The 23,450-nt window shown below is 41.0% G+C and overlaps 1 protein-coding gene across 1 annotated transcript in view; it reads left to right on the top strand.

Annotated features, from left to right (window-relative positions):
* Positions 1-20,392, top strand: part of SYT6 (synaptotagmin 6) — a 37,882-nt gene extending 17,490 nt beyond the window's left edge. The window contains exons 2-7 of the mRNA XM_068659770.1: positions 3,045-3,381; positions 5,217-5,775; positions 11,345-11,465; positions 12,751-12,922; positions 13,587-13,737; positions 18,777-20,392. Coding sequence (XP_068515871.1) covers positions 3,045-3,381; positions 5,217-5,775; positions 11,345-11,465; positions 12,751-12,922; positions 13,587-13,737; positions 18,777-18,848 — 1,412 coding nt within the window. The 3' untranslated portion in view covers positions 18,849-20,392. The remainder of the gene's footprint in view (positions 1-3,044; positions 3,382-5,216; positions 5,776-11,344; positions 11,466-12,750; positions 12,923-13,586; positions 13,738-18,776) is intronic.
* Positions 20,393-23,450: the final 3,058 nt, after the last annotated feature.

The following is a 23,450-nucleotide window of genomic DNA, read 5'->3' as shown; positions in this document are numbered from 1 at the left end:
TTTTTGTGACTAATCATAAGAATAATTTTAAGAATTATAAAGATGCTTTCTGGGGAAAAACTTTCAGATAGCTCTCCATCACCAAGGATAATTGCGTGTATATGGATATCACCAAGCCTGCTGGAGTTCAAGGAGTGTTTGGACAACACTCTCAGACACAAGGTTTGATTTTTATGGGTTCTGTGTAGAGTCAGGAGTTGAATCCCTGTGGGTCCCTTCCAACCCAGGGTATTCTATGGTTCCGTGATTCTGTCTATGCTCAAGCTATGCATTTCTTACAAGGATTTGAAGGAACGGCACTTAGAAATTATTGAATTTCTAAAAGATGCTTGCAGAGGAAAGAGTTGGAACAGGAAGAACAGATGTAATTGCAAAAAGTCCAGATTCTTGATTTTTATTATGAAACTGTTTGACACTGAACAACCTGGGCACAATTCCAAGACTTAACCCCAAACATAGAAAGTTGTACCTTTGTGCTCATTGCTTTTAGCCAAATCTCTAAGGAAGCTTCACTGCTGACTTATGCAATCCTATTTATTATTGAATAGCAGTATGTATTTTTATCCTGGAGTTATAGCAGAAAATAAATGGTGCAATCTGACCTGTACAGGAGGCTGTTGAGGAAGAGGAAAAGCTGCTTGCAAAAACTTCTGGACAGCAGTCATTCTTTCCATCTGTACCTGCTGGTAGCTTCCATCACTTCCTTTCAACACAAAGAAACTGAGGACAGTTGGAAAGATTTGCCTCAAGCTCTTAGTGAATTTGCAAAGCTAGGTAATTTTGTGGAAAAATAGTGCATCTATCTCTTCTGGTATATCAGAAACAACACATGGTTTCCCAGGTGTTTGGTAGAACTGCCTTGTACCAGTGCAGATGTCGCACTTTGTGTACCTGACACTTCCTTGAGATTTCACTTACAGTGATTGATGGAAAAATCCTAACAGTAACTGTTGTGTTCCCAGATAGCACATTAGCAAAGTTTGATGATAAAAATGGGTTCCTTAAACAGTTTGCTTTTATGGTTCAACAACCGTTGTTTTGTTTTGTTTTTAATCATTTTTAAATTCAGCTCTTTTGTCAAGATAAAAAATTAATCTTTCCTCATATTTTATAGATTTTCTCAGCCTTAAACATTAATTGTGTAATTATGGTTGCATGAAACTAAAATATATGATCAAAGGAAACAGAAGGTCTGCTCATGACTTCTAGTTAAGGTAGAGCATATTTCAGAAATGACTTTTATAGTAGATATGATGAAGCACAGATGTGAGTTTCCCAGATTATCTGCTAAAAGCTAAGCTGCCGGCAAGGATGAAGTTTGAGAGAGATTGTTTTAAATACAGTTCTTGAGAGAGTCAAGTCTTAGAGCACAAGGAAGGGAGAATCTGCTTGCTTTAAGTGCTTTTAGACAAAACCCAAAGAGGGGCTGTCAGTCATGGACAAAACAGAAACACTCGGCTTGCGGCCATGCACTAGGACTTGGCCAGCTCTGACACAGGCTGGGGCCCTGTTTCCTGTGGCTTCTCCCCTCTGTCTCCTGCTGACGGCTGCGGGCTCCCCCCTCACGGCAAAGCGCTGCCCACCCAGCCACTGCTCCGCTCAGCTCACCCGCACACGGGGCGAGCTGCGGGGCGTGGGGGGCCCTGCACAGAGTGCGTGTCAGCAGCCACAGCCTGCCACTCACGGCGGTTTCGCTCTTTAGCAGTAGCACCCCTCTGTTCCTTCCCTCAGTTAATTTTACGGGCCCCTTGCTGTATGTGCTAAGAATAATTTTAGCTAAAACTATGGATACAGTTCACAAATAAATGCAGCTCTGGGCGTGTTTCTCTGGTCTGTGGTAGTGAATTAAGTAGGTGCTATTTCACGTCATAGAAAAACATTTATGGTCCAAGTGTACACACAAACAAAAGCCAGCAGGAGGTAATGGTCATGTTGTATAAAATTCTGGAGTGTTTGATATTATTTTGCCTGCCTATATGTCCTGACTTGCACTTACATAAATGAGGAGCATAGCTTTACTGGTCACTGCAAGTAGCACAGCAGACAAAGAATTTTCCTTGAATTCAAACCAGTCTGTGACTGAATTTTCCATAGTCCTGACACTGCAGACATAATTGCAGTACAAAAATTTGTCGTCTTCTCCAGGAGATGGTATTTTTAGGTATTTCAAACTCTTGGAATTATGGTTTGAGCAGGGATTTGGGAATTAAAAATAGCCAATATTTTCTCTCTTTGAATTGCTGTGAATCATTTCACAGCCAAGATCTGATATATATTAGGATTTCCTAATTCTTCTCCTGTGGGTATGGAAGCTCTTTCCACTCCAGAAAAGACTGAAATACTTATTGTAGGAGATAAAATGACTCAGAAAGTCAGAGAACATTCATAGACTCTGTGCTATTCAGAATAAGGAAGCATGTGTATTACTTTCTGTACAGTGTTCTTCTATATTTGGTTTCACTGCATCAGCAGCTTGTGTTTTTTATTTATTTATTTTTATTTACTTTTTATTCTCTGTGGGCACAGCTGGGGAAGAAGCTAGTGTTACTAGTACAACAAAAATCTGCTTCCAGGATCATGTTTTTGTTTTTGTTTTTGTTTTTAATGCAGTGTCTGAACACCTGTGTTATGAAGCAAAAAGGCATTTTCTGCCAGGATGGCACTGGAACTTGCTTTTCTATCATTCAGTTCTGCAATTCTGCTCAGACTGAGGCTCAGTCATTTGCCAATGCCACAAGAGAAACCCAGGATGGTATTTTATAGCCAAGCTAAGCATCACAGTATAAAAATACCTAACTCTGGTCATCTGGAGATGCCCTTTTCTCCCCAGATGTGTTTGGGGCAGGCAGTGGTCCTGGGATGCACACTTTGATTTGACTCTCACTTGCAGACCTGCTAAAAGCTCTCCATTAGGCATGATATATGTGGCTTTAGAGCAGTTCTTCGCTTTACTTACGGCTTTCTCACCGTCTTTCTTTTCCTTTCTTTTCTTCTTTCCCATTCCTCCCCTCTCCCTGTCACTGTTGCCTTCTCTCCCTCTGTAGAGCTCTCCGTCAGCCTCCTCGCGGTGATAGTTGTTGTGTGTGGACTGGCCCTGGTGGCAGTTTTTCTGTTTCTCTTTTGGAAGCTGTGCTGGGTTCCCTGGAGGAATAAGGCCATTTCCTCTAACCTGGCCGTCTTGCAAAGTGAGGCAGTCTGTAATAAGGAGAACATGGCAGACAAGCTGAAGGACACGGGTACCATAAGTTTCCTGGAGGCAGCTGTGAAGATCAGCCACACTTCACCAGACATCCCCGCAGAGGTCCAGATGTCCATGAAGGACCACATCATGCGGCGTACGCGGATCCAGAGGCAAACAACTGAGCCTGCATCTTCTACCAGGTGCGTGGGCGCAGCGCTCTGCAGGAGGTGCTGTGCCTAGGTGAAGCTGGCTGTGGGGGGGGGAGAATGTTGAATTGATCCTAATGTTCAGATGTCTTCAGGGAGGCCAAAAAAACATGCCCACCCACATGCTGGATTACTTTCTAAAGATTCAGCATGAACCAATTAATGTATTAAGGCTAGTTTACTGTGGGCTGTTTAAATAAATAAATAAATAAATAAAGTTTTCAAACCTTATTACCGTGACTTGACCTCATTGTGTCAAGCTGTCAGTATGCTTTGGCCACTTTAATTTTGTTACAACATGAACAGCAGACTGGAGTATCAATGATGCTATGTAGTCAGACAGACTCAGACCTTTTTGCTCTCTCTATGTGGCTCATTGCAGAAACAATTAGATAAGCAGAATCAATGTATTGCTCACTGTCGAAGCTTAGCATGAGCTGTATTCAGTGCTGGTGATCAATGTGCATCTCTGTCAGACAGGGACAGAGATTAAAGCATCATGTTTGTTAAATTTAGGATAAGACTGTGTGAACCTTGGGACACCTCTGCAAAAACACTGAGAAATACGGTACCTCTTCCTTGACACAGAAGGCTGTGAATCTAGGACAGGAAACAGTGATTGCCTGGCTGTGTCCCAACACTTCTGCTTGCTTTGTTGGCCATGACTATGATGTGTAAGAGAGTACATATAACTGTGAAGACAACCATAGCTCAGAAAAATTGTCTGCAGTACAATAAAATACCTTTTTATTTAAATAGCACTACTTTTTGAACAGCTGATTGTCTCTCTGTCATGCACACACTCATTCTGTTGTTTTTTTTTGTTTGTTTGTTTGTTTTCACTTTTCCAATTTGGGAGGAGAAAAAAAAACCAACAACTTAGTTTGTCTTAATCATGACAAATGAAGCAGGACTTGTTTGTACATCAGAAGGTGTCAAACCCACTTTCTCACACAATTGAGCCTGGCATGAACTACAGGAGACAAGCAGACCCAAGGATATTGGGGAACATCCTTGTGCAGTCTGGGCTCTGACTCAGCCCAGCCCAGAATACCTTTGAGGAACCTGCCAAAAAGGAGTGGGGTCTCTGAGCACCACATATCACCAAAAGCTAATTCTCTGGCTCTGCAAGTTATTAGTATGGTTAAATAACTCCATAGATTTCTTGTAAACACCAGATAATCTGAAATATTTTAAAGTCCACATAAAGCATTTCTGCTTCACTTAGATAAAGTTTTGCTTGTGTAAAGTTTTACTTGTGCTGAAGGGGAGCTCAAGGCAAGAGGCAACTTCCAAATGAGGCTGTGCATTTCTGTCTGTCAAGAGTTATCTATCATTTTTGGAGGAGAGTCTATTAGCAAAGTTTGAAAGCAGCAACACCCAGAACAAAACCTAACTTTTTGAGCTAGTAGTGTTTTTCTCACTTTAAAAGATCTACTTTTTGTTGTTGTTTGTTTGTTTTCTTGAGAGAAACTTAGTGCCAGTGTCTTGGAATTTTAAGGACTGAGGGGGAGAAAAAGTCCCCACACTGGGTTGTCTGTAGCTTGGTAAAGGAGTTGTTTGGTCTCATATATTTAGCTGTGGGCTGTTACTTGTGTAACAAGTGAAAAACTGCAGCTTGCAGAAAATACTGTGACAGGAAATTTGCTGGACTAGTTCCTCTGATCACTGGAAGTTGTCATTCAGTGTTCATTCTCCATAGCAGAGGTCAAAATCACCTATTGTAGTCATTCTTGTGCTCTCCCTGCTTTCCTACTTTTAGTAGTTCAGGAGAAAAGGAAAGGAAAGTCGTTGGAAAAACATGCAGCTGTCCTCTCTTCCTTCTGCAGGCACATCTCCTTCAAAAGGCACCTTCCTCGGCAAATGCACGTATCCAGCATGGACTATGGCATGGACCCACCTGCTGTCGCTGAGCAGCCAACCAGCATAGGCCGCATTAAGCCTGAACTCTATAAGCAAAAATCTGTTGACTCTGAGGACCCCAAAAAAGAGGCAGCAAAAACCTGTGGAAAAATTAACTTCACACTCAAGTACGACTACGAGAATGAGACACTGACTGTCCGAATTCTCAGGGCTTTTGATTTGCCAGCCAAAGATTTCTGTGGCAGCTCAGATCCCTATGTGAAGATCTACCTCCTGCCTGACAGAAAGCGCAAGTTCCAGACACGAGTCCACAGGAAGACTCTGAACCCCACCTTTGATGAGTCCTTCCACTTCCCTGTGCCCCATGAGGAGCTGGCAAGCAGGAAGCTCCACCTGAGTGTCTTTGACTTTGACAGGTTCTCCAGACACGACATGATAGGAGAAGTTATCTTGGAGAACCTGTTTGAGGCCTCAGACCTCTCCCGGGAGACTTCCATCTGGAAGGACATTCAGTATGCGACAGCGGTGAGTATCTGTTATGGGGGTGGTCCCTGCCCAGGCAGCACTGCAGGGTGGGATGGGTTGGCCTGCTTCTTCTGGCTGAACTGCCTGAAGTGGTAAGTCCTGTGCAGCTGCCAGCTGACGGGTATTTTGCAGATGCTACCATTAGCCCTGGGAACCTACAGCAATCACACACAGGGGTGGAAAAGAATTTTGTATGTAGAAGCTTGTCAGCATTACCAGATTCCTGGTTTGCTGGAATTTCATCCCCTTGGTAGTGACTTGATGTTATCTCACCTATACTGAGTCTCATTGACACCAGGTTTGATAAAAGCTGGAATGAGGGGTTAAGTTCCCTGTTTGGCATCTGTTTGTCATGTGAAGGGTCTTGGGGTCTGGATGTCTGCCATATGCACAGGATAAAGAGCAAGAAATAGTTCTGCAGCTGACCTGTCAGCTGTACAGGGCTTCACTATACTGAGAACATGATTATGTGTTACTGGAACTTATGTCAGAGTTTGATGAGGGTCTTTTAGCAGTTCTGTTGAATTCTCTCTGAAAGAGAAACCAAACATCAGAGAAGGAAATGTTCTAGACACTTCCTGTGCTGCAGACTCAGGTTAGAGCTGGCAGAAGAAGCCACCTTCTCACCTTGGTCTCAGTGCACAACCAATGACATTAACCTCTACATAATAGCTACTTGTACACTATCCTCCCAGGAGGACTTTGCTGCTTCTGAGGGCAATGATTGACCTGCTTTGCAGTTGGACACCAAGTCAGTCATTGATTCATGTTGTTATTTCTCAGACTGGAATGTGAGATGTCCTCATCCATGTGCCTGAAAGCATGGGTCCTGTCAAATCTTTGCTAGTGACTGGCATGGCCCTATGACTTGCAAAATCTGCACCTTTTTTCTCTGTCCCACAGTCCTCACCAGTTGTACCATGTGGCCACTGCTATTAGTGCTTGTTCTTTCTTTGCTGGGTGTTCATAACCTTGGCTTGTCTCCTTTGTTAAAGAGCTGAAAGTCTGACATATATGCACAGCCCTGTCCTGAGCTCTGGTGCCATGGCCAAGACTCACAGTACTGGGGAGTGCCGGGTGTGAGCAGGGTGCAGGCCTGGTGTGCCCCTAGGGTGAGATGTCTGCTTCTGCCTGCAACCAGCTTCCAAAGCTGCATGGTCACCAAACTTCAGGAGAGTGATTTTATTTTATATTTTATTTTATTTTATTTTATTTTATTTTATTTTATTTTATTTTATTTTATTTTATTTTATTTTATTTTATTTTATTTTATTTTATTTTATTTTATTTTATTTTATTATTTCATTTCATTTCATTTCATTTCATTTCATTTCATTTATTTTTTTTCTCCACTAAACCTTTCTAAAAGTTTGCAGGAGTTTCTGATTTTGTTGAGTGCTTGGGATTCCAGCCATTGGGGTCACTTTACTGTTGATGCTGCCTTTGTACTGCAGCTCCTGAGCAGCCCACTGGTGTGGCTGGGAGCTGCCTGCAGCCCTGCCTGCAGCTCTTGAGCTTCTACAGGCCATGGTGAATGAACTGGCTGTGGTGCATGGAGCTTCCCTTTCCTTTCTACACAATCAGCATGCAAGGAGTGCAGGAAGCCTGAAGGCTACAAAAGGAAGAGACCTGTGGCCAGGAGTGAAACTGGGATGGAAAACACTTGGTTTCACTAGAGGAAAAACATGTAAAGTATAGAATATGAAGCTTTAGGAGAAGGTTATGCAATTTTTGACCTGTGTCAAATGTTCTGTCTTTTTCTGGGATTGTTCGGTAAGAAATAGCCGATGGTGTCCAAGCTGACCAAGAGAAATAATGCTATGTGGAAAAAAGCTACAAAAAACAGGTGGAGAGACACCAACAGAAGGGCTGTTGAGGGAAGAGCCTCCAAATAAGATGTATTGTAAGTGAGAAGAGCAGAGCCAATATCACACCCAAGAAGCAATGTGCAGCAGTTTTGCAAAGCTTCCACAGTAACATCAGGTGTTGTTTTTGGCTCTGTCCCCTCATTCTCCCTGTGCCATTCTTTGGGAATGAATGTGCCAATATTGGTACATCTCAGCCAGTTGTAACACACTCAAGGACATTTCTGTTTAATCAAAAATGAGAAGGGTAAATACAGTTTTTATAATATCTAAGGAAAGCTTTGGGTAGCTAATAATATATTAGATCAATCCTGAGGGTAAGAAGATAGGAACACACTTAAGCAATGATATAAACTGTTCAAATAGCTACCACTCAACTATTTAATTAATGACTGTACAGCTTGTGAATCAGTGAAACATTTTTGGTTTCAATTCTGCAAAGGTTATTGATTCAGAGCTTCCATTATTTCCTAAGAGCTGCTGATACGAATTTTGGAAATGTCCCAATATCTATAATCTGCTATAAAATAATGTACACACAGGACACGTTTTACTTGGCTGTATTTATGGTCACAAAGAAAAATCTCTTGACCTGATACAGTGAGGTCAAAGAACAATTTACGTTAGTTTTTTATTCTGAATAGATCTCTCAGCGCAAGGAGAGGAATAGAAGGTTATGTGATGCCCATAGGGTGTTCTCAAGATATAATATGGACCTCTTCTGGCAACTGTGTCCCTCCCTAGCTGCTCCCAAGCCAACACAAACCAAATAACATATGAAAGAGTAGACCCAACCCAGTGTGTTGTCTGAATGCATAATTGTTGCACTGTGCAGCAGATAGAGCAGCCAGCACAGCCAGCACGCAGAGTGAGATGCAGATGCTCATTTCTTTGATAACAGAATAATCATTTCTAACTATAATTTCACAATATTTATTTTATTTTTTTTCTACTATCAATAATGTCTGTATCTAAGACTGGTAGATGCAGTGTCTAATTGGAGCCAGGGGCACTTCAGTGCAGAGATGAAATCACAATCTTCAAGCTCAGTTTTGATGCAGTAGCAATGTTTTCAATGCAGATTCCAGACACTCATTACTGAGTGCCTCCTCAGTGCTGTTATTTATTCAGGTTCTTTGTTATGCAATGCAATTCATCTTATAAGAGGAAGAATACCTATCAAGGTAACAAGAAGTGCTATGTTTTAAAAAACAAATGATAATTTCGGGAACAAATTTTCTGAGTGGTCATTTTAAGACACTAAATGAATAAAGCTCAATAAAATACTGAGCTCCCTGCTCTCTGAAAATTGGCTGCACTGAAGAGCTTGTATCCATTTGCAGGCAGCCCCATGACACTGACAGTGACACCAACACTGACACCACTGACACTGACTCCTCTGTGTGCGCAGCCTCAGTCCATTGTGGCCAATGCTGGGCTCATCCAAGGGCCATGGAGAGGAGTCCTCAGGCATGGGAAGGCCTGAGATGTGGGTTGGGCAGTAAGGGCAAGGGGCAGCTCAGCTCATGGGATGCAAAGGACACCAGAGGACAGCTGAAATAAACGTGACAGCCACTTCACAGCACTTAGTGACAGCGTTTAAACGTGCTCTGCCTCAAAGGCAGCTGTCCGGCTTAGAGCACACAGTCTTCAAGCTGCCTGCCTGAGCTCATGAATAGAATTAGCTGGTATTTGGTCAAGAATAAGAAGATGCAATGGTTCTAAAAGCTGTATAGTATGTGCTGAAAAACATCCTGATACCTTAATAAGGTACTAGAGGAATAACTCTGTATCTGTTTTCATATATTTCATTACTGATCACAGACAATGAGATTGTGACTCAGATAATTTTGTGGTATCGAAAAGAAAGCTGTTTAGGATGCCATTGTTTCTGTTTGTTTGTTTGTTTGTTTTGAGGCAAGCAAGAGATCAGAGCAGGAACTCTGAGTGGATAAGAGTATTAAATTCATATTTACCAGCAAGCTGTAACCTTCTGGGATGTTTGTTTAGATACTTACAAGTCTAGTCATACATTTCTCTATACAGAAAACATTTGGGTGCCACTTATTTCTTTTGTACACTCTATGCTTGAGAAGATTTTCAATTTCTTTGAAAGCCCAGTGAAGTCTCTGTCAAGAATCAAAACTTTTATATATCACTCATTAGTATTCTGAATGTCTAAGTGGAATAAATATCTGATCTTTGCCTTACCAGAGAATGAGAAGGAAATAATTTGGCAAAAATCTCATCCATCAATAAGATCTATTCTCCCAAGACTTAGCAAAACTTAAAGTGCCCAATGCATTTACTTATCTTTGCAGTTCCATCTCTCTACTACTCACAGCTACAATTTCTTTTCATCATATCCTTATATCATATTGAAATGATGCTCTGCTTCCAGAAATAAATAGGTGGTTTGCTTTACAGGTGTGGGATATCTATATACAAAATAAAATACTTTTAAAAACCATTTTTGGAAGGTATTTGGAAATCTTTCTGTTTACTTCAGATGCTAATGCTTTCCAGTTGCTTAAATAAGACCAGTACTGTTTATAATCTTACTTTTTGGTCTACTTTTTTCCCAAATTGTCATGAGTAAGGCAATGATAGAAAGGGCTTTTAGGAGATGTAATAGAGAAGGTTGCATATACAAGAGGTGCTAAGGGCTATGTGTGCTCTGTGTAGAAGTTGTCTCACAGAGCACCGAAAGAGTAAGTTGTATTGGTCTCTTCATAGTTCAGAAAGTAATGAATGTTTCTGAGTGCCATCTGCAGGTTATTTCACTATTTATACACATATTAATCCTGTTGTTTGTTAGCTCTTTGAAGGAAAGTCAAAAAGGTTGGTGCTCCAAACATGTCAAAACCCAAAAGCTCAGTTTCTGCTAAATGGGGTCCTTCACAATTCTCTTCTGAAAGAAAGTGCTGTCCCTCTGGTGTTTAACCACCCAGAAATGCATGCTCTACTTCAGAGAAAAGCACCACGTTACTCAGAATTATCACTATCCTCTGCTGAAATGTTAGGCATTACCGAAGTCTGTAAATCTCTAGTACTGAGTTTCTCTGTGGTGAACCACTGGCACTGGATGCACTATAAAGTCTCTCATTGCATTTGTTGCACTGTACAAGTAGAAAATTACGGCTCTGCTGCCTGGTAAGGTCTCACCTTTCTGTGATCTTGCTCTGTATTTTCCTTTCTTTGTTTTGTATTCCTCTAATTGTGGAAATAGGTGTTAGTGTCATGCATTTGACACAAAAAGATATATACTGTACATTCCAGCCAAGCTTGATACTACTGTAATTTCTTTAATGGTCTTTATTTGGTGTCAGGTGCCACTTCTGTGTAAGCAATGGAGCAGAAAAAGAGGCGTACATTAGCTGTAATGTAGTAATGGGAAATGCACACTCCACTGAGGCAGTGAAAGATTATCCTTAACTATGATTTGAAGCTGTAACATTTGGACACACTTTTTCCTGTTCCCTATATTCATTTTTAGCCAAATAACGTTGAATATGCTGAAAAATAAATTCTATGGCACCACCATATAGTAAAGTGTAATTCGCTGAAAAATGACAGCATGGAGAAAAGCCTGTTTTAGAGTGAATGCTACATGAATCCTGCACAAAGCATTGTGTCAGAGCGTGGAGGCAGCCTAACTGATTCTTGAACATTTCCAATATAATGTGTTCTCTGTTTTATTGAAGGAAAGCGTGGACCTGGGAGAGATCATGTTTTCCCTTTGTTATTTGCCAACTGCAGGTCGCCTCACCTTAACAGTCATTAAATGCAGGAATCTCAAAGCTATGGATATCACTGGATACTCAGGTAGGTGCCTGATCACTGAGAAGGGCCCCATTGCATCCACACTTCCCCCTCCTCCCTTGAGATAGCGTCAGTGGATAGTGGGCATATGTCTCTTGGTGCTAAATGTGTCATCACTGAAATACGTGGCAAAGTTTTGTGCGTGCTTTAAGTATGCACAAAATTTTAAAAGTAGAATTATCTATTCAACACATTCCCAAGGGCATAAATCCAGGGAAGATGATTCTATATCTGAATGTGCTGTTCAAGGAGACTGCCAGTGGACTGGTGTTCTACATGAAAAGCAGTTTCTTTTCCAGAGATCAATGTCATAGTATTTGAATTTCATCAACAACTTGTGTAAAATACAGAAACAGTACAGTAAAAGATCTTTGCAGAAAACATTTCTGCTTAGCTGGAGCTTGATGCTATTTGAAAAGTCTGAGGATTAAGACTTCAGATAAAGCCAGCTCAGCATTTCTGTAATAATATGCTGCAGGTTTAGTGCCACTTCAAAATGCATTGAAATTGCCCAAGCAGCCAATATAACAAACAGAAGCTGTTTGTATCTAAAGTGCATTCTGCTATGGTCAGCCAGTAGAAAGCATGCGAGGCAGAGCTGCCCTAATACCTTCTTGTTCTGCTCTCTAACAATTGGAAAATGGTTTTTAAAATTCCTCTATTCACTGTAACTCTGCTCCATAATTTTAACAAATGGATAGAAAAAGATGCCTGTAAAATAACCTCCTCTTCCAGTTTTGATCCTCAAAATTCTGCATTACATTTTGTTCTTAGGCAAATTTTGAAGAAGTTCCAGTTTTGCTTCACAGAAAGCAATAAAATTGCTTTCTGTGTCCATGCAATTAATGCCTGAGTGCCCAGTGCCCACTATCAACATCGGATGAATATTGGCTCTAGGTTTAAGATGTGGCCTTTGTATACTTGCAAACCCTTACCACTGATAGAAACAGCTGATTATTTTTTTCCTTCTGAGAAATCCGCAGTGATGGTTCTTCAGTGCCTGAACCTCACAGAACTGTAGAATGCTTGGGGTTGTAAGGGACCTTTAAAGAACATCTAGTCCAACCCCTCTGCAGGGGCATGAGGTTGGTCAGCATTCATACCAGTACAAGGAATTGTGGATTCTACTGGTACAGAAACATCATTTTTTTTCTAAAAATACATTTGAGGAGAGTCTTTGGCTGACAATAATTTAAAGTCTATCCTTGGAAAGTGCTGTTTCTATATAGTAAAGGTAACAAAATAAATCTCCATAAACAGAAGGCTTTCTCCTCTCTCTTCTTCTCAGATCCATATGTCAAAGTGTCTTTGCTCTGTGATGGGCGAAGACTGAAAAAGAAGAAAACCACCATAAAGAAAAACACACTTAATCCCACTTACAATGAAGCAATAATCTTTGACATTCCCCCAGAGAATATGGATCAAGTCAGTCTACTTATCTCTGTCATGGATTATGATAGGTAGGTGGGAGACTCTGGAGAACAGGAGAGGAAAAAAAAAACATTGGGCACAGGTTTTCTGCTCAATAGTAATTTTCCTTACTATCACAACCTTGATTGCACTGCTGTCTGGCATAAATCTGTCTCTCGTGATTTACTGTTAAAGAGCCATGTATACTTATGATCATGGATAATTAGCTGCTAAAATACTACCTATGGTAAAACGGATCCTTTGCTTTATGGCGTTTTCTTCAGTGAGTAGTGTGTGTCCCTTTGCTATTTACTTGTCCTGCAATTCATCATCCAGTTTTAGAAAGCAAATGGCTTCACTCAGAGCAGTGATAGGTGTATGAATTATCCATTACTGAACTTGTTCTTATTCTTGGTGTACACCACTACATGACACATGCTTTCAGATTCTGTATCAGGACTGATCTATACTTCAAATCATTTTAAAGTTTTTATAACTGTTTCTGGTGATGACAGGGACTTGCTGTTTTGAGAGCAGCATGCACAAACAGCATCAGGCCAGATCTTGCTGTTGCAGTGCAGGTATCATGCAGGTCCCATGTTCACTGGCACCATGTCTCATGGTGCTCTGATAACACGGGTCAGAAGTCTCGGTTTGATTGTGCACAGCATTCTGAGCAAGAGATAATTGTGTTGCTTTCCTATTTTTCTTCAGAGTGGGTCATAATGAGATCATTGGGGTTTGCCGTGTGGGAGTCAATGCTGAAGGACTTGGCAGAGACCACTGGAATGAGATGCTGGCATACCCACGCAAGCCCATTGCACACTGGCATCCATTAGTGGAGGTAAAGAAGTCTTTCAAAGAGGTGTGTAGCACTATTCTTTCCTTTTAATGCATATATTGTGCATGGCTGAGCTGTTTCAGGGCTTTCAGAGAGGAGTTACTCTCACCTGGGAGTTCCTGACAAAAGCTGAGGGAATGTTCTCACCAGAAATGAACTCTAGAAAATGAACACCTCTGTATCATCTTGAAATAGTTTCTTGAGCTTGCAAGCAAGAATGAAAGGGATTGTATTTGCAGATGTGACAGTTTCTGTGGGGTTTTGTTTCTTTGTTTTTTTTTGTTTTATAGAAGACAGAGTGGTAAGGAAAGCAAAAGCTGTTCTGATTGCAGAACAAAGTGTCCAGGGATATCAAATAATTCAAGTTTCAATTTTTCATCCTAAAAGATTTTTTTGTTGACTCATTTCCAAGCCTTTGAGGGAGAATAGATATAACAAATATAATTGCTCTAGGCATTTCCAGAGAAAGAGATTCATTTGATGCAGCCTCAGATGATGACATTGGCCTGAAAAGACTGAGTGCCATTTGGACCTCCTCTAGAATTTTCTTCCTCCTTGCACTCCATTTTCTTACACTCCTATGGAGTTGTCTGCTTTATGTCTTATTTAGCTCATAAATTCTGGAGGAGAGAAATTTGAAGAATGGCACTCATATTATTGACACTTCAGGTATGAAAATAAAGCCAGCATCTGTGACCAGCAGTGGTAAAATAAAAGCAATTAAACCTGTAACTGGGGTTAAGGAAACATGTCTTTCAAAGCCACAGACTAAATTCATAGCAAAGATTACCTTATTTTCTCTTTGAAGTTCAGATACTGAGCTCTAGTAGAAGGCAGATACTAGCCATGGCAGTCCACTATTGTAGTCAAAACCAGTAGGCTCTATTTTTCTTAGAAATCTGGTCTTTCCTCTAACAAGAATACAGCTTGTGCTCAGTATGTTCCATCTCAACTCTTATCAGGCTAGTTTCTAAAATTTGAATTTGCCCATACCACAGGCAGGTCTGTTTCATGTGCTGGTTTCTTTCTTTCTCCAAGCACTTGTAGGCAGCTACTGTATGAGTGAGAGGCCAGCCAGCACCTAGCAGATCTCTGCAGCAATTTTCATTCTTGCTCTTTCCCTTAGTGGCCTTTCTCTATCCCAGCTGAAACATGACTGCAGGATGCTGCCCAGAGCCATGACTAATCAGAGGAATTTCCTCTCTTCCTGGACCCAGGGGAACTTAGCAATTAAATATTTTATTTTAAGGCACGGTGGAGAATATCAGATAAGAGAAATGTAACAATCCACACTCAGTTGTATGAGATCATTCATGAGCTCATATTGCACCACTGTAAATAAGAAGAAATGACCCAGGATCAGTTGTGTAGAACTGGTATAAATCAAAACAGAATTAAAGCAGTGTAGAATTTGTGTATAACAATAATATTGCCTTTGGGTGGTGAGCAGTACCAGGCATTCATTAGGCTTTTTGTGCTAAAACACTAGCACCTTTCACATGAGTCATAACTATTTGGACAAGCAGCATATGCTATCTCATGCTGCCATGGAGAGCTGGGGATCAGCGACTGCTGCATTTTAGCATAAATGCTTAGTGATTTATCATTTGACTAGTTAGCTCAATTCTATATCATCAGTAGCACCTCCTTGGCACATCACCAGCTCTGATCCAGGGGCAGGAGATCCTTCTGCTATTTGTCGTTTATATGACTTTACTACACTATTTTTCAGATGAAAGCTGGAGTTTGAAAGAAAAACTCCTGTAAAATTTTTCAGAATAAATGGAAAGAAAAGGACATCATTATTATGAGAAATTTAGAGAAACTGGAAGACATAAGATGACTCACCACTTAAAATATACTTTAAAAGTCACTGCTGAGCCCCAATAAAATACAAGTGAATCATTTCACCCCTCAGTGCGCAGGTCAGGAGCTTGCCTTAAAAACAAAGAAACAAACAAAAGCACAAACAAACACTCTGATCATCTGTTGTGGTATCTCTGCCACAAGCCAGTGCACAGAGACAGCAAGCAAATGGTCCCTGTGTTTATTTGCCCTTTTCAGCTTTAGCAATGCTGTCTGCAGCTCTATACCTCGGCTTAAAAAAAAAAAAAAAAAAAAGGCAGAAAAAGGCACAGGATCCTGGACAGAAATTACAGGGGAAATGCTGTTTGTTGGTTACAATTAATCACATCATCTTTTCCATATATGTTTGTGAATCTTTTAAAAGTAGTTTTGGCTTTGTATCCTGTATCACGCAGCTCCAGGTTCCCAGCAGGTGGAGGCCACCCAGCCCAACCAGGCTGACCTCCGGGCAGCAGCAGCAGGGTCTGGCACAGCCCTGGTGTGGGCCCAGCAGCCGCCATCTCCCTGCGCCTGTCCTTGGCCCTTGGGTCTTCGCAGTGGGGCGGTTCAGTCTGTGCTGGGATCCGCAGCAGCCACTGTCATCATCTCCAAGGGTGCTTGGTGCCAGGGACCAGCAAATGCAGCCTTCACTTTCTGGTTGATCCTCACTGTCTGTTCTCTGTTTGCTCCGGTGATTAGTAATAGCCTCTTCTGTGCGTCTGTTTCTTTCCTGATTGAGTGCTTGATCTTAAACTGAAACCAAGAAAACCAGTCTTGAAGCGTCTTTATAAAGGTGTAAGTTGAGAAACAGATCACTGAAGCTATTAACCTGGAGAATACAAAGCTATTTAGTCCCCCTTTCTTCTATCCAATGCCTCTCCACAGTCATATATCCCTCATGCTCTTGATGAGAGGAGAGGCCTCTTATCACATAGCTCTAGACTACAGACACATGTAGGAAAGAATGGGGAATCTGGAACTTGTTTTCTGATCTACACACATAGTGCCCTGACAGGTATTTCTTGGAAAAGCTCTGTCTAAAAAAGGGGCTTCCACCGTATTTTGAATACAGCTCAAAATCACACATGCTGATGAAGTTACGATTAAGAACAATGTCAACAGGGAAGTGTGTTCCATCAGTGAGGACAAACCAGCCCACCTCTTGGTCCCCACTGTTGCTGGTGCCAGGATGTGCCTGAAGGACAGGGCTGCTCCGCTGCAGACCCTTTCCTCCAGCTGCTGAGCTGTACTAATGCAGCCCCAAAACCCTGCTTCTGGGTGGCAGGAGTTGCTAGGGTCTTTTATCTGTGAGCCAGTTTTGCTTTTCTTCCACTGCAGGAGTCCTTAGGGAAGCTTTCTTTTGTCACATGTCATGTCTTTGGTTGCTCCATATTTATCAACAGTGAGTAACAAACTTTAATGACGGTGCTTCTTTAATGACCATCATCATTAAAAAGGAACATGTGCAAATGAATCATTAATTACAGGCTCCTAAGTAGTATCCTCCTCACACTGACTTTTAGAAGGAGAGTTTGTGAACAGAGATTAGAATTCTACTTGCTTTTGCCATTTGGAATTACTCTGACTGAAAGCTCTTTGCTGTTACTTTCTTCTACATTTATCAATACATCAGTCTGCCAGGTTAAGTGATGTGTTTACAAAAAATATAGAGAAAATTACAGTGTATCTTTCCAGACTATGAAGGGGACTTCTGAACATTGGAAATTTCTTTGTTGTATATGAAAGAAAAACTCCATTTTATATCACAGAGTAGCATCACCAGTGCAATGCAAAACAGGCCTTTGATGTTGCCAAGTACCTCTGACATTTGGCATGGGAGCATTTATTAGTTTAAAGCATTTCTCCAGAAAAAAAAAAAAAAAAAAAAAGACAACTTTGCTGAGAGCTGTCATGACATAATGAAGAACAACCATTTATCTTTAAAGATATGCAAAACCAACATCTTCCAGACTTCTGGGCATGTTTGACTTCCCATGAGCTGTTCCTAGTTTCTGAGTTGTGCTGTCTGCAGCCTGGTTCATGATTGCCTCTCCCTTGGCAGAATGAGTACCTGGATTTCATGTCTAAGCTGCAGTGGTACTCTGGGAGTGTTTGAGCCCCATTTGGGCCACATGCACTGTGCATACAGTCTGTGATGTTAAATGTTTCCCCTAACAAAATGTGCATGTCACCAGAGAAACAAGTTCCCCAGAATTTATCATGAGTCTGAAAAACTTCATTTTGCACACCCTCGGGATGTTCTTCACAGTAGTTTGGATGCTCTTTCTGTAGCTCAGTGATGTGTGCTCAGGACTTGGCAGAAGATGCATTGCTGTGATTTCTCTTTTCCCATGACTAGTTCTACTTGAACTGGTTTGGTGCAATTTGCCTAATGAGTTTTCACCCACAGAAGTGAAATTCATATACACTAAAGTGTGAATGTTATCTAGCAAAGAGTTTGCTTACGTAGGAGAGGAGGGAATTGATCTGGGGGATAAAGAAGCAGTGGAAGTATTATGCCTCTTGTTGTCTTTGGGAGATGTCTATCATTTGTCATTTGAATATAATAAACAAGATGGTGAGATGGGCAAGTACTCAAAAGCTTAAGTAGTAATGATTTTGAATTATAGTAATAGCCCCCAAGGCAGATGACTAATAATTTATGATCTCATAAGTATGGAAGGAAAAAAAAAAGAAAAAAAAAAGTATATTCGCTCTGTCTACTCTGATCTGATTTTCATTTTGAGAAATATCTCTGGCACTGTGGACATAGCTTCTATGGAATAATACTACCATTCCAATACTTTCCAATACTGGAAATAATAAATAATACTTTCCAATACAGGAAAGCATTTTTTGCAATTACTCAGTATTTATTAAAAACAAACAAACAAACAAAACCCACCAACACTAAACCAGGACACAGTGGAAAGGTAAACTAAGAGCAAACTGTCTACAGAATGTATATAGATACTATTTATTTTTCTTTTGGGCAGGGGATATCAGTCCTCACAATTGTGGACTGATTTATAAAGTAATAGAAGAGAGCATTCAGTAATTCTTCCTGACTGGCTAAATGCAGGCATTCAATGAGTTGAAGCATGCTGTGGAGCAGATGATACTGTAAAAGAGGAGATAGGGAACAAGGTAAATGGATGTAAGAGTTTCAAATGATCTCTCCTGTCTGCTTAGGCTTTCATTCTTTTTTCTCCCACCAGTGGCAAGGCCGAGCAGCAAGCTTTGACAGCCAGGGGTCTTGTCCCTCTCCTAAACCACCACCCACACCCTGATACAGCAGCGCAACAAGAAAAACAGGACTAAACCAAGTTATTTTTGCACTTGGCCTACAGTCTCAGTAGTTTGTTGCTGAGTGACAGTGGCTGCAGCAAGACTTTCCAGCCTAGTTGTTCCCGCATAAGTAAAGGCAGAAACCCGTTTTGTGGTCAAATACGTCTTTGTCTAATATGTCTCCCAAGGTGATGTGTTTCTTTTTGTGGCTTTTACTGTATGGACCTGTTTCCAGAGGAAGAAGCTCAGTAGACATGAGATGGAAATTTGGTCTGTAAAATAAGATGTAAAATAGTTTTTAATGTGTATGAAGGCTGGAAAATTGCAAAGATGTTTTGAGTTTCTACAGACAGCATACTTTGCCAGGAAAGGAGACATCTGGACCAGCTGTGCTGCACTGTCTGTGCCTGCTTAGAAGAACAGAACTGGAAGACTTGAGAAGACTTCTGGTCTGTGAGCAGATCTTTACTGTTGTGATCAGCCCAAATTCAGCAATGTGTTTACAGGTTTCCTGTTCATGTAGAGGTGTTCATGAGCTGTTAGAAGTGTGTGCAGTGTGTATCCCAAATTCCTTTTGTCATATATAAAAAGAAAAAGCTGTTGGTTCCTTGGGCATGGGGCAGGGATGTGGGTGGAACTGTATTTCTGTATTTCAAGTCTCCCTAGAGCTACCTGCATGAACAGTTTCTTAAGACTCCCTTTGTAGCTGCTGGTCATTACCCCCCATAACATCACCACATCACGTGGAGCACTGGAGTTGTCATGAGTGGAGCTCAGACATGAAGGGGGAGAAGATGTTACAGAAATAGGTGAAATTCTTGCATGAACACTAGATCTTTATTTCTTACATCATCCTAGTAATAAAGGGTGAACAAAAGGGTAAAGGGAAATATAGAAAAACAATATAATAGTAGAAGAACTTCCACACTTTTGTCTTGAATAATCAGCACTTCCTTAATGTATAAAGTTTCTAAGGCCTAAGACCCAGAGGAAGATCAAATTGTGAAGAATGAAACTTCCCTGGCTCCTTGGCTGCAGAGACCAAAAATGAAGTTACAATGCTATGTACTAGCTTTACAAGTACAGCTAATTCAGCTGATCTTTATCAGACAGCTGCAGATTCTGGACGCTTTCACATCTTGGATTTTTCTCTGAGTTGCTAAATATGTTAGTGCTATTTGTTCCATTGTAATTAAATTAATTAAATTAATGAAAATAAATTAAAATATTTAGGTTTTGAGTCAAAATGAAATTTGCTAGAGAGACAGCCATTGCTCCTCACATCAGGTTAGCAGAAACTGCATCCATCAGCCACAATTTTCAGGTCAACTTCAGTTTTCATTTTCCTAAATGTCACAGCATCAGCCTTCACTGAACATCAGAACTGTTATGAATGCAGAGAAGGATATTCATTTGCATTGATTTTCTGGGTAAGATGAGTTCAGTGATGGACAAATACGTACCTTCTAGTCACACCTTGTGTCTTAATTCTCTTTATGTGCCACGTGCTATAGAAGCAGAAACAATAAAATCACTTTATTTGTAACTCTTGCCTTGCCTTGTGAAATGCTTCCTCTCATAAAAGCAGTAATCACGTGCTATGTGATTTCAAATGGTTACAGTAATCATAGCAGATGTTACTGAAGGTGATGATAACATATCCTCACTTGGTAAGGGATGCTGCAAAGGCAGACCACACATTTTGAAGTAGACACTCCTTAGGCTATCAGAGCCACAGTTCTTGATTGTCCTGGGACAGGCTGTGTACATTCTCTGGGGATCTGCTGGGGCAATAGTCACAGAAGAAAAAAACAAAAAAAACAAAACAAAAAAAAAAAAACAAACAAAAAAAACAAGAGCTTACAGTCCATTTAAACAGAAAGGTGGTGAAACTAGTAAAAGTAGTACCAGGAAAACTGGTGAAAGTAGTTTTCCAGCATAAAGAGAAGTACCGTGTACCTCTACCAAAGGACACCACTGAGTACTTCCAGGGCAACTCATCCTTTCTGGGAACATTCCAGTCTTATTATAGGAAAGAGTTCTTAACCATCCCAAATAATTGGTTTACAGTGGATGGTTCAAAAGCTGACTGCAGTCCCCCTGAAACTTGATCTGAGCTGGACCGAGCCTTCAGGTTTTTAATGTCATGAATAGGAGGAGGCCTCTTACAGGTTTGTAGATCAAAGCACCTGTAACACAAGTGCAGAGTGGAAGCTGTGCCCAGAGCAAGCTGCCGCAGCCCCAGCTGGATATGAAGATGGCACTCAACAGTCTCTAATTGCACTAACCCACTCAATTTTTTTTTCTTCTTTAATTCTGGCTTATTGTTTTTTTTTTGTTGTTCTCTGTATATTCTCTGTCTTTTATCCATTCTTCTTGTTATCTAGGATTTAGTCAAAACATACGTGGGGTTTGACACAAAGCTTCTATTTTTAATCCTTGCTTCACACAGATAATCAATTTCCACTCAATACTGACTGTCACTTGCATTACTGGAAAACTGGATCTCTTGCTAGTGAGAAACACCCACTCCTCAATGTCTCAAAACCCCCTACATTTATATTTTAAATGCTGAGATTTTGCCTCATCCCTCAAAAAGGGGATAATCAAACCATTGTGTGTTTGTCATCGCCTCAGCACAGCCACTCAAGAAGATTGGTCACACTAATGGAAACTAGATACCCTGTACAAGCACAAATACTTCTCTTTCATCTAAAGAAGGATTATAACTCTGAAAACAGCTGAAGCTGGCACAAGCCCCATCCCAGAATTCAATCAGACTTTATTACTCCTTCCCTCTTTCCATGCTACTCTTAATTATATAATAACTCACAGAGCAGTTATATGACTATCGAGCAAAATGAGGCAGACCACCTCAGGGCTACATACCATGGAACAGCCTGCACAAGTGCTGGTTGTTGGTCTCTTTGCAAAGTCTGCAAGCAGCCACAAATGAATGGTTTATGCTGAGTAACGCAAACAAAATAAACACATGATAGCATTCCCAAACCTTCCTTTTCTTTTTGATTTTAGTCTCACAGTCTCCAGTTTCATAGAACAACGACTGACTAGGAAAAGCAAGAGACACTGCAGCGAGGCCTGCCACTTAATTACTGCTAGTTTAATGATGGGGACAAAGGGCAACGTGAATCCTCACGGGTATGTTGGACTGCTCATTACAAGAGAACAGAGATGGGGCCAAGGAACTGTCTGCAGTCAAATTCCCACCCACTGATTTGAGAGCAAAATAACTTGGTATAAGACAAAAATGTGAAAAAACACACAGTGGAAAGTGAGGTCAGCTGCTGTGAAGCTCTGCTGTCTGCACTGAGAAGAAAGCTGCAATGGAAAAGGAGCTGTGCAGGAGCTGCAGCCTGTTTTTTTTGGCCAGGATGAACATCACCCCAAAGTCAGGGCTGTCAAGAGGCCAGTGCTGCAGGTGAGACTGTGAGAAGCGGAGCTTGGCTCTTCTTTGCAGATGCACAAACCTAGAAAAAATGGATTTTGTCCAAGTGCTGGAGGCATCCCTGGTAACACTGCTTGGCTAATGACACTTCTGCTGCAGTCAGCCTTCAGTGGCAATGCCACTTGAATGCTCAAGAAATGTTTTCTTTTATTTTCCTGGACTTGACACAGGGATAATTTGTAATTACATTTTACTGTTTTATATATAAACATTTTAAAACAGTGCATTAGTCATGCAAATACAGTTATATATATTATGTTGTCATGATGTTTGTAATTAAAAATAAGGAATTTACAGCACATATATTTCAAAAACCCAGTGTACTTTTCTATTAAAAAGACAGTTCATTAAAGCTAATAAAATACCTTTGAATGGCTCAACACAAATCCTAGAGCATATTCTGTTGCCACGGAAACAGTCGGCACCAAAACCAAGTGGAGACAAGAGTCGCTCCAGCACCAGAAATAAAATGCAAAAATGTGATTAGGCAGGTAAAGAGCCCATTGAGCCCCGGGTGCCTGGTGTGTCTGAATGACCAGCAAAAAATAAGATGTTTTCCGGAGCAAAGACAATCCTTGCAGCAATAGGCATTTGTGCTGCCAGATGCAGGATCGTCAGATACCTCAGCAACAAACACCCTTCAGGGCGAACCAAGCCGCTTTTGGAATGAAATGAGAAATGGAAGATCCAGGAATGCAAATCCATGGCACGTAATTGCCTGGTTTGCCTGAACACAGCTGAGCATCTCAAAGGGATATTGCACAATTGACACACAGCATGAGGATGCTGCACCCTAGCTATGCCAAATTTCATGGGGGTTATTGGTACTGGTGTCCCTTGATTAAATTATATTTATTTCTTGCTGTGTTCTGCAGCAACCTGAACATTTCAATTTCTCAGGCAGGCTTGGATAAGGAATGGAAGGAAGATGGCAGATTACTCTGACATCGGAGATGGTTCCACTGGGGAAAACTGCGTTTCATTTAAAACCTTGCTTTTATAGAAAAAAAAATGCAGTCAAGGAAGCACTGAGAATTTAGAACAAAGCTGTGAGGAGCAATCTCCTCCAGGAGCTGATTACAAAGCATAACTCTGGTCTGCGAGCTGCCTGCTCATCTGTTGGAGTTCTCCTGGTCGC

The sequence above is a fragment of the Anas acuta genome, chromosome 24 (genome assembly GCF_963932015.1).
Source record: "Anas acuta chromosome 24, bAnaAcu1.1, whole genome shotgun sequence".
NCBI classification, from domain to species: domain Eukaryota; kingdom Metazoa; phylum Chordata; class Aves; order Anseriformes; family Anatidae; genus Anas; species Anas acuta.
The sequence above is the reverse complement of the archived record's forward strand: the minus strand, read 5'-3'. Positions and strand labels throughout refer to the sequence as shown.